General features: G+C 48.7%; 1 protein-coding gene across 1 annotated transcript; it reads left to right on the top strand.

The window, feature by feature from the left end:
• The first annotated feature begins 9,226 nt into the window (after positions 1-9,226).
• LOC121047902 lies at positions 9,227-9,936 on the top strand. Its single transcript, XM_040503581.1, has 4 exons — positions 9,227-9,305; positions 9,350-9,447; positions 9,515-9,737; positions 9,812-9,936. The coding sequence occupies exons 1-4, from the start codon at positions 9,227-9,229 to the stop codon at positions 9,934-9,936; spliced, it is 525 nt and encodes a 174-aa protein (XP_040359515.1).
• Positions 9,937-11,548: the final 1,612 nt, after the last annotated feature.

Below are 11,548 nucleotides of genomic sequence, written 5' to 3'. Positions count from 1 at the left end.
GGCTCGAGGTTGCGCTTTCGAGTCTTGTGTTTGCTCATTTTTCTTTTCACAAAGAAAGCACTGGAAAAACGGCATAACCAAATCGAACACGCACAAGTCCAGTCCGTTCAAACCAAAGTTGGCTGGATTAGGCACAGTCTTTCAATCTCGCACTTCGGATAGCATCTGTTAAACTCAGACAAACATTAGTTTCCGCCGAATCGAACAATTCGCCTACAAAAGCGTGAAACATGCTGGGGAAAACGGTGATGGCGATGGAGCTTGCCACCTGCCCTTGAGTCATGTGGGGTAAATTCTCCATTTTGCGACAAATACAAATTGAATGGATAAACTACATATTCTACATATTCTAGAAAGCTAGATTTACTTTTTGTTTATTTATACTTCAAGTAAAAGTATTTTTTGCCTCGTTTGCCTTCACATTTTTCATGTAATCGCAAGATGGAGAAAAAAATGCACCGCGCGGTTACGCCGACGGCGACGGCGACGCCGCTCAAGCTGGAAACGGGCTCCTAAGAGCTGCGCTCTAAAAACTTGATTCTGCCTCCAGCTCTCGAGGAGGCCAGACGTGCTCTCGTGAACTCTTACCTGAGGCCTAATCATTGCTCCGATTCGAAGGGGTCTTGGCACCCCTTCGCAGCCACTCTCGATATCGACGACCAACAAGGACGCCACAGCTAACCAGCCGACACGCCAATGGACCCTTGGAGGTCCCCGAAAAGGGAATTTCAAGGGTCCGAAGATAAGCACCGGAACAGTAGCGGCTAGGCCTAAACCTACCACCGCTCTCGTCCAGGCAATTCAGACAAGCATGGACAGCCAGGCGACCTCGGCCGCATCTTCGGGAAACCTCGAAGAGGCGCTTGAAGCATCTGGCCCCTGCATTCAAGGACTTGAAGATATGGACACGACAACAAAGGGATCTGCCGCAGGACCCAAGCCCGCCGCCGCCACGGCGGACAAGGACTGTCAGATTTCTCAGGCACTTCCAACCGTAGACCACCCTATCAGTGAGCAACTTCCACTCTTACCGACCTGCCCGGCCTCAGACGTAGAGCAAGTGTTACGGACCTTGCTTCGGAGCATTCCACGGGAAAGCCTAGTCAACATTTTCAAGAACATTCTAGAAGACTCAGCAGGCAATTCCTCTGCAACGGTCAAGGCATCGACGCGGAGAAAGAAGAAGAATCCGGCGGCCGGTAAAGTCCCGATAGCTCCTGTAGCGACAACAGAGGAAATGGACTTTTCGTCAAATCCAACCACCATTGCATCAGATATTCCAATGCTACGCCAGCCCTGCGGCGCAGAAGGGATGCTGACGCCCACTGACGGTACGAATATGGTGAGCGACGTAGCTGGCGGCGCGCCTGCGAACGACAATGACGGCTCCGAATGGACCCCCGTTACAAACAAGAAAAAGAAGAGGAAACGCTTTCGGGCCGATCCTCCTACCGCTACACAAGGCGGGGCCCCAGCGAAGCCCCGTCAGAAGCGCTTCATCGAGTATAAGATCCGCCTTACTCGGACCAGGACATCGATCAAGCCGCTACTACCACAACTGAAAACCATGATCAAGACACGACATAATACGGCAGCATTTACAATGCACTTGATGGAAAAGGCCAACACCATCTCAGTCAGGACTGACTCAGAGGAGGTTGCCAAGTCCATCCAGGAGATCCGGGAGGTTGTTATAGAGCAACAAAATATACCCGTGCAAGTATTCCGGGCATATGGAGTCGCTTATTGCAAGGGAGTCATTTATGACATCCACACCTTAAAAGAAGATCCGCAGGACGAGGTCCTAAACCTCGAACTGGACTCTGAGAAGATTCCTGTGGTAGCAGCCCGGCGCCTGGGCAAGACCACCACGGCGATGCTCACCTTCGACAGTGACAGGATACCACGATCCGTGTTATACGGAAGACGGTATATGCGAGTATATCCATACAAGCCGAAGGCAGTTACATGCACCAACTGCCATCGCCTGGGCCACAAGCCGGACATCTGCCCCAATGCTTCGGTTTGTGCCACCTGCGGCAACATACATGAAAACATCCTCCAAGACGTCAGCTGCCCGAGCCCCAGCGCCCTGTTTTGTCAAGGGTGTCGAAAGGCAGGTCACATGGGCACTGACCGAACCTCCCCGACGTGGCTGGAGGCAAACAAGCAAATCCGGGAAGAGGTAAAAAAACACAGAGCTGAATAAGGCACAGCAACAACGACAAGAGGCGAGGCGGGAAGTCAAAGTTCCACCTCCGCCCAATGCCGGCACGTGGGCCGATATGGTCAAACGCGGCCGAGAACCACCGACACCGCCAGAGGTGCCTGCGACAACACAGTCGGCAGAAGTGCAAGAGCTCAGGAACACATGCGCTTTCCTCAAGGCTGAGCTGGATCGGCTCAAGAACATGGTTCAAGCCCAGCAAGAGGAGAACAATCAGTATAAGGCGAAGTTTTCACAGATGAAAACTTTATTTTCCACCCCATTCATCACCACAACAACGTGATTCGGGTCTTACAGTGGAACTGCAACGGGCTCAGCAAACGGGCGGCTGAACTTCGTGCAAAATTCCACGACAAACCCGAAGAGAAGCCTGACGTAATCCTGCTGCAGGAAACCAACACGCGCACCATCAATTTTTTTTTGGATTCAATGTATATTCATGTCCGTCCATCACTTCCCTTCGCCCTGGCCAGAGAGACGACCCTCCGGGGAAGTCCCTCGTGTACGTGCGGTCGGATTGGGCTGAACAGCACCAGATCGACTTGGGCAATTACTGCACCGAGAGGCAAGAAGTCGTCGCAGTCCGCGTCAGGGTGCACCAGGGCGTGAACGTTGTTTTTACCTCTTCCTACTACAGACCCAACCGAAGTAACAAGGAAAAATTCGATCACGGGTGGATCGGGCACTTGCACGCTCTCTACCCGAGGGACCAGAAGCTTTATGGGGGCGACTTCAATATGCAGCACCATCTGTGGGGCTATGATCATAACACCCACTGCGCAGAGAGCTTCATTGGGGAAATGCAAGCTCATCGCATACAGCTGGTAAACAAACCAGGAATCAAGACGAGGATCGGGGACGCCCGGAGCAAAGACACAACTCCGGACCTGACTTGGACCTCCAATCCGCACAGCCAATATCACAAGTGGAAATGTCTCCGGGACTCCTGGGGAAGCGACCACTGCCCGATTTATTTTGAGTTCTCTCCAACAAGGAATGTCAAGACAGGCAAGAAACGCATAGCACGCACTATCAACTGGGACAAGTTTCGTCAAGAGCTAGAACAAGGGGACTCATCCGCGGCGGCATCCTTCGAGGGATTTCTGCACTCAGCGCTGAAAGAGGCAACCACCGAAACTCGCGTCGAGCAGGACGCCGACACCGGATCTCCGACTACTGGGCCTATGGGCAAAGCGGCTGCAAGCGATACAACGGTACCGCAACGGCCTCAGGACCCCGTATGCTCGGCGTGCGATTACGCGCGCCACGGTGGAAGCCAAGATCTATGCCAAACAACTAGACTCCAGCCGCTGGCTCGATTTTAGCGCCTCTCGCTCAGAGAAGACATCGGTAAAAAGGCTCTGGGCGGTCAGCCGAACACTTCTGGGGAAGAGGAAGGAGAAGGGAGCCACTTCGGCGATGGCCCTCAAGATGAACAAGACCGACGAGCAGCTCGCCAACATGGCAGGGGACCTCTTTTTTCCCCAGCCAGACAGCGCGAGCGACATTCCATCACCGTACGACATGGAGATTCTGGCCCCGGACGACGGCCTGGACCGGCCATTTACGCTGGGGGAGCTTGAGTGGGCTCTCCACAAGGGTAAGTCCAGCACTGCACCGGGACCGGATCGGGTCACAATGACCATGCTGAAAAATCTTCCGGAGTCCACCAAACTTCAATTACTTGAGCTGGTGAACCATGTGTGGATTACAGGCATGCTACCCGAGCATTGGAAATACTCTCTAGTCATCCCTATACCGAAGCCTGGCAAAGACAAGGGCACGCTGAGCAACTTTAGGCCCATCTCTCTAACGTCTTGTACGTGCAAAGTTATGGAGCGGATGGTTCTGTCCCGAATCGACTGGCACCTCGAAACGACAGGAGCCTTCCACCCGGCGCAAACAGGGTTCCGATCGTGCCTTGGCACTCAAGAGAGCTTGACACTCATCTCCGACGACGTAATCCATAATGTGCACCGATCCAAGTTCCGAACCATCGTGGCAATCGACGTGAAAAAGGCGTTCGATTCTGTGCCCCACTCCACAATCATTGGAGAAGCCCATCGGCTAGGCCTTGCGGGACGGACTCTCAATTTTATCAAGAACTTCTTGGCTGGGCGAACCTTTTCAGTCCGCTGTGGCCAGCATGACAGCGAGCCCAAGCCGAACCGAGTGGGGGTCCCGCAGGGATCCGTACTTTCACCAACCTTGTTCAATCTAGCCATGGCAGATCTACCTCATGAACTTAGCAAAATCCCGAGTCTTGGATTCACCGTCTACGCAGACGATGTGTCCATTTGGACCTACATGGAAGATCTAAAGGTGCAGCAAATGGTACTACAAGCTGGACTCGACACAATCGAAGCCCACTTAGCCCGAGTGGGGATGCGGGCTGCACCAGAAAAGACAAACTATACAGTCGTCACCTCGCCTCGCCTATACAACCGAGGTGAAGACTACGCATCAAAACTGAACCTCGTACTTTCCGGGACACGCATTCAACCATCGACGTCGGTCAAGATCCTCGGTATTACGATCGAGCCGAACGGCAAGGGTGACATTTGGTTGCGCAACACACTCAAGCAAGGCAGATCTGCGCTCAATGTGATCCGCAGGATTTGCAGCGCACGCGGAGGAGCAACTCAAGCCGTCGCAAAGCGAATGGTCAAGACCCTCGTAGTGTCCCGGGTGTGCTATGGGGCGATTCATTACAAGATTACGGCGCGGCAGTGGAAACAGCTTGAAGCCCTGAACAACCAGGCAATGAGGGTTATTACGGGCCTGCCCCGCTTCACCCCTCTCCCGAAGCTGAAGCAGTACGCGCAACTCAATCAAATTCAAGACGTCGTGCGTGCTAGGAAGGATGCACATGAAGCTCGTCTCTGGACAACTCCGCAAGGCAGGGCCATCCAGAGCCTTCGCGGGATCACACGTCCACATCTTCCCGAACTATCGGGGCCGATTCCACCCCGGGAGGACCTCCCGGTGATCACTAGCAGCAAACCACAGCTCCGCAAGAAGGACTGCAAACAGCAAGAAAGACGCGTAAAAGCGCACATCAAGATGGTGGAGAGCTGGCAATACTGTGGAACGACAGTAGCCGCATACACGGACACGGCCTTGCTAGAAGGTCCCATCACCCGAAAATCTGCCGCCGTGGTTTTCCCTCACTTGGAGTTGGAAGCAGCCGAAGCCCTTCCACCTGGGGTGTCAACCAAGGGCGGGGAGCTAGCAGCCATTCGGCTCGCACTTGAGATCATCAGTGAGCACTTTGGCCCCCTTCCTGAGAATCTTCGAATATTTACAGATTCTCAGGAGGCAATCAAGGAGTGCCGCACCCACAACAGTCCCAGCATCCAGGTGCGGAAAATTAAGAAACTCGTCTCGGAACTTTGTTCGCGGAGAGGAGTCACGACAAGAATTGAATGGGTTCCAGGCCATGCTGGAATTCCCGGAAACGAAACGGCTCACCATCTCGCCCGCGCGTCTCTTCTAGCTCCTCCGGGGCAACGAGACGATGAGCCGCCACATCCACGCATCGATCACCGGTACGACCGGACAACTCGCTCTGAGGAGCGGGCTCTGTCACCCGTCGACTGGGAAAATCAGGAGTATGACCCGGCTGAGGAGAGGGCGAGGATCAAAGAAGACATCAAAGCGAGATTAGAGGAGCGCCTATCCGAACCGGATCTTCCCGGACTCCCTTCTAAGGGGTTCGGTCGCAGAGGGCAAGTGCTGCTCACACGAGTAAGAACAGACGCCACCCTATCCCCGGCCCGCCTCGCCTTGTGGAGCAAGGGTAGAAGATCAGCTTTATGCTCCCACTGCGACATGCGAGTCAAAGCAGACATCCGACACTTGATCTGGGAATGTCCCAAATATGAAAACACAAGAGCAATATATAGACCCCAAGACGTTGATTCATTTGAAGGCTGTACTCACCCTCCTGGAAATGAAGACCGACAACGAAAGATTCTACGAAGCCTACAGGACTTCGTCCATGAGGCCAAAGTAGACTCTTTCATCTAACCTGATTTTTATTAATATGCCAGCACCCAGACCTCGAATTCAGTCACCGGTGCCCTCCCCAATCCCACTCCCTGATTATTTTTTGGCTAATAAATCGCGTTCTAATCTAATCTAATCTAAAAACTTGTCAAATCCGTCACGACCCCGTGAAATCCGTAGCCACAGCCACTTTCTGGTTCTAGCAGTTCTAGGCCTAGTTGGCCTAGTCTCCTATGTCGACGCGCAGAGAACGCAAATACGTAGTTAAACAATACGGGAACCACGAAAGCCCGGGCATTAGCTAACATAAAATGTTCGCGCTAGTCCGTTTTTTTAATGAATTCGACGGAAAAGTGTACGTGGTGCCCGTTCGGTGCATTAAGGACTTCCATCCATTAAATGAAAATGACTTTGACAAGAATGGTGTCTACACAACGTACTGGGAAGACCTAGAGAACTCCGAAAATACAGGATCCTACTCTTCGCAGATGCTGCTTCTCGCAAGTAAGTAATTGCATGTTCGTTCACACAACTCATTGTATTATAAAGAGCGTGGTGAGCACATGCATGCGGTGCGTCACGTCGGAGAAACGTTTCTGCGCGGAGCTTAGTGGATATTCTCCCAGCTGTAAATAATGTCTGACATAGGGCGTCCGTCGTCTGCATCGCTGAATGCTTAAAAAAGATTGCAACTGCCTCAACGCTCCGTTTATACTGCCCTGCAGCTAAAGCTACAAGCGCGAGCTAGCCTGCGCTCCAGGCTACGAGACGTGCAGTTCGCACGTCTCATAGGCCATACAGGGCTACGGCATCTATTTTACTTTTATTTCAGTGCAAAAGAAAGGGGCACGGCGCGCATTCCTCGTCTTTTACTTGAAATTGCTATTATGGATCACCAACTAGCTCAATTGTCAACCCCAGCCGACTTTATTTTCCCGGGCTCAATATTTCGCGAATTTGGCAAGGCGAGCAAGAAATTTGGCGAATCGGGGTGGTATGCTATGTATTTGTCACCACAGAGAAATATGTTTCCGTATTATGCACGTTGCGAAATTCGCAAAAATCAGGTCCTCGCGGAAGGCGGAACTTTTCGTTTACAATATATACATTGTAAAGCTTTGGCATAGAAAGTACTAAACTCTGTTGCCTGCACTTTCTAGGTACTATACTAAAAAATGGTGACAGTACTGCTGAACTAATTATTATTAAATTACAGGTTCCAAGGAAGAGCTGGAAGCCAAAAGGGCATTGAAAAGGGTGCACAAGGCTATTATTCACCCTTCGGATTTGGAACAGGGGGAGGGAAGCGAGCATGATGCTCCCGCTTCTCAGAAGCAATCGTTGAAGCTGGTATGTAATGCTCAGTTATGACACTTATTAGTTTGTTTATTTGAGCAACTCTGTGGCTCTTCCCTGAGAGCCATCATGGGAATTGACCTGTGTTAAAATATAGAAAATAAAATAGATGAAATGGACCTGTGTTAAAATATAGAAAATAAAATAGATAAACAACTTATAAAGGAAGTTTTTAAGAAAATGTATTGTTAATGCATGAATAAGACTATCCATTGAACAAAGCATGACTCTAATTACGAAGGGAATTTCAGTCTTGAATTGCCTGAAAAAAAAAAGGAATGTAAATCTTTGAATTGCCCGAGGGAAAAGTGAATTATGAAAAACATTGCGTTTAAATTGGTCTTGTTGGATTAATCTTCCGTAGTTGATATGGGACGACATTGACCAATATATGAATTGGTTATGACAAAAAGGGGAATGTATTTTAATATTAATTTTTATTTAAACAACTTCTCATACTTCTGTGAGCAACTACTATGCTTCATGTTTCAGGACTCCCACCAGACTTCACATGACAAAAAAAGACAGAAGGCTCTCCAGTTGGCATCAAAGAGTTCTGCTTACCAGAGGATATTAGAAGAGCAGCTCGAAAATGCCAAGAAGAAAAATGAAGCTGCCTCTGCTGTACAGGTGTGTGCCGCAATATGCATATCATACATGCTTTCAACAATTGTTTACCTGCAATCTACCAAACATGTTCTCGCTCAGGTCTCCAGAAAAAGACCACGTCCTGCCCCAGAATCGGACAGCAACACCGATGATTACGTTGTCTCTGCCTCTGAGTTAAAGCGCGCACGAACAGAGGCACGGTACTGGCGCCGTCGCTACGAAGAAGTTAACAGAGAGAAGGCGCAGCTCACTAATATCGTCGAAACCATGAGTGGAACTATAAATGGCCAGTTGGCTACGCGTAAGTATAAATATGGTGATCTGATGTTCATAATAGTGCCTGTGATTCTTACAAGCATAGTCTTGGGGACTGGTGTGCCTTGGATAGAAATTTTTTTTAGGTAATTCATTTCTTGATACCACGGATTGTGCACATTTTCATCTTCTTTGTCAAATAGAAAGTTGCATCATAATACTGCTGCTTAAGGCATTGGCGAATTGATAATTTGGTAACTTCACTTTTAACTCTGGGTTGAATTTCTTATAGAGGTTTCTACCAGGGAGTTCAAACTAAGGGGTGGTTTTTCATTTGTTCTAGTTAAGGAGATGCTGGAGTCCAGGGGGCCTGTTCAGCTGCCAGGAACACAGGCAGTTCATCAAGGTAAGGGATAGCGACCTTATACTGAAAGTTACTCCATGTAATTTAATGCTCAGGGCAGTCACAGTTCAATTTTCAGGAATATTTGTGTACACCATGTAACAAATATTTTTCAGTGGTGTATCTATAACCTGGTATCTGTGCTGTACTGTTCTCTTCAGGGACTCGAAGGAGTATGTATCTGTTTCAGTTTGCACATCACTTGAACCGACGGCAGGGCCAAGTGCTTGGAGAACGGTGCCTCCTAGCAACCCCCCAAGGGCCCCTGCCGTTAGTCAGATGGCTCTGCCCCCAAGAAGTCCTCCGAGGACCCCTCCGAGGACCCTTTCGAGGACCCCTCCGAGGACCCCTCCGAGGACCCCTCCAAGATGTCATCTATCACTGACCAACCAGCCCAGGAGTGCAGTGCTGGCCTCACCACCGGCAATAGGTATAATATCTGCATCAGTGAGACACTAGTGTCCCCTAAAATTAATGGAGAAGTTAACAAGATTTTGGTAAAACATACTTATGGAACCTTCACGTCTCCTCAGTGGCTGACCCACGAGCTGCAGGCCATGCACCCTTCACAGATGTAGGCGGTGGCAGGGTAAGCATATAAATAGCATTTCCCTGAGGTTGCCCCTAATTTATGTCTATACTGCTTCTATTCACAGTTCCATCTGAAAAGTGGCATCACTATCGGATCCCACCAGGCAAAAAAAGCCTTGGGCCAACGGAAGCCAGCACTCATGGCTAAGGACATAGCTCAGGCACTTTGGGGACGTCAGGGGCTGGCAGACCGCACTTATGGGGGCAAATTAGCCCCAAAAGACTACCACAAGCCCGACGCCATCTTGCGGAAAGAGATGACCCCTGAGAAAGTCGCTCTTGTGATTGGTAAGTAAAGTCGTGTTCTATTTTATGGGTGCATTACTTGTGCCCGACTGAATTTGCTTGTTGCTACTTTACAGAGACAGTAACACACTGGGGCACGAGGGCTGGGGTCCCAGTTGCAGACGCCATCGATAACATTTCTACCATCCTCTCCCGAAAGATACAAGACGTGCGCAAAAGCCTGAAGCGGCAAAATATGTAGTGTAACCACCTTTGTATATGTCAGTTTTTTTTTATTTACCCCATTTTTTAATGGCAGTATATGGACTATTGGCGATTCCAGTGAAATCGACGCCGCGTAGCGGCAACATTGAGAAGCTCAAGAAAGGAGGTCTTTTAGACTCTGTCGTCTGCTATCACTGCTTGGTTCTCGTAGCCAGCATAGAAACTAACATTGTTTCCAGTAATTATTTTTATGCTTCCGCCGTGTCATTTCTACGCACCGACTAGAAGGTTTTTACCGTCGAAGAAGCGCTTTGCTTTCATAACACACATTTTACGCTGCAGTGGTGGTTCACATGTTGAACGACGAAAACGACTTCCTTTCGTTTGCCATTTTGCCTGACCAACGCGCCCCCTATGGTTTCGCTGGAGTCGTGAATACATTTTTAAAAGTTTTAATTTTATGGAATCAAAACTTATGGTGATATTTGTTTTATGAATTCAAGGTTTGACAGATTTTCTTTCATAGGACTGCAGGTGCCTCACTGTGACAGCCAAATGATTAGAATGTTTAAAAAGGTATCTACTATATTTTAGTTACTAGCTTTCATTTTCCATTTTCATGCCACTTGCACACCTTTTACATTGTATGATGTCCCTGTCACATAAGTTTGCAATTATGAGATGCCAATGTAGAACTCATAAAATTTAACAATATTCTATCCCAGTCATTGTTGCTGTTTCGTCTGCTGGTTTTTTCTTGTTTGAGTAGGACTATGTGTATATTTGTTGGTTTCACTATCATTGTATGCGCCTCTTTCCACAAGGGTGCAGCCTTGAATGTTGACACTTCCAGTATGCATTAAAACAGTGTTTGATATCTCTTCACGTCGCTGGAAGGTGTTCACGAAAAATCTGTGATTTTCACACATTTTTGTTTTGCCTAACCTATATTTCCTCGCATGCTCTAAGTTGAGGTGTCCCATTATTTTGTGTCCCACATGCCAGATATAGAACCCATGTGACCGAAAAACGTCTATTGTTTTAATTTTGTGTGAAGAAGTTGCAGTGTGTTTATTTGTGGCAATTTATCACTGGGAATATTTTTTGTTTTTGTTTGCTGGTCAAGTACCCTGCTTCATTTCTGTTCATGCCTGGTGTTTCTTTTGCATTTTTTTTAATTAACATGTTTTGCAGTTTGCTGCAATACGAGAGGTCCACTTGGAGTCTGTGGCCGAGTTTGCGGCTTCTGGAACTATTACTCACACTTTGGGTAATTCTATGTTTTTGAGCTAATACAATGTTCAGTCAGCAAGTGTCAAGTTAGCTTCAAGGCATTACCAAGCTGCTAACCTCAACACAATATGAAAATTTTTAACAATGTGTGCTATGCCCCCCTCCCTAGCCACCATCCCGGCCTGTTAATTCTCAGTACCTGCATATGTTCATGTAATTTTTTTTGTATTATACATAAGTGATGGATGTTATGACATTATTTTTATGTATGATTTAAAGGCTTTAATAAAACAGATTCCAAACCCCGATTCTGAACTCACTGAAAATCCAGAAGCGGTCTCACTTGCCAAGCGATTCCGCTTGCCAAGCGGTCCCACTTCAAGCGGTCCCAATTCAAGCGGTCCCACTTCAGGCGG

This window comes from Ixodes scapularis, unplaced genomic scaffold (genome assembly GCF_016920785.2).
Source record: "Ixodes scapularis isolate PalLabHiFi unplaced genomic scaffold, ASM1692078v2 PGA_scaffold6__148_contigs__length_123643588, whole genome shotgun sequence".
NCBI classification, from domain to species: domain Eukaryota; kingdom Metazoa; phylum Arthropoda; class Arachnida; order Ixodida; family Ixodidae; genus Ixodes; species Ixodes scapularis.
The sequence above is the reverse complement of the archived record's forward strand: the minus strand, read 5'-3'. Positions and strand labels throughout refer to the sequence as shown.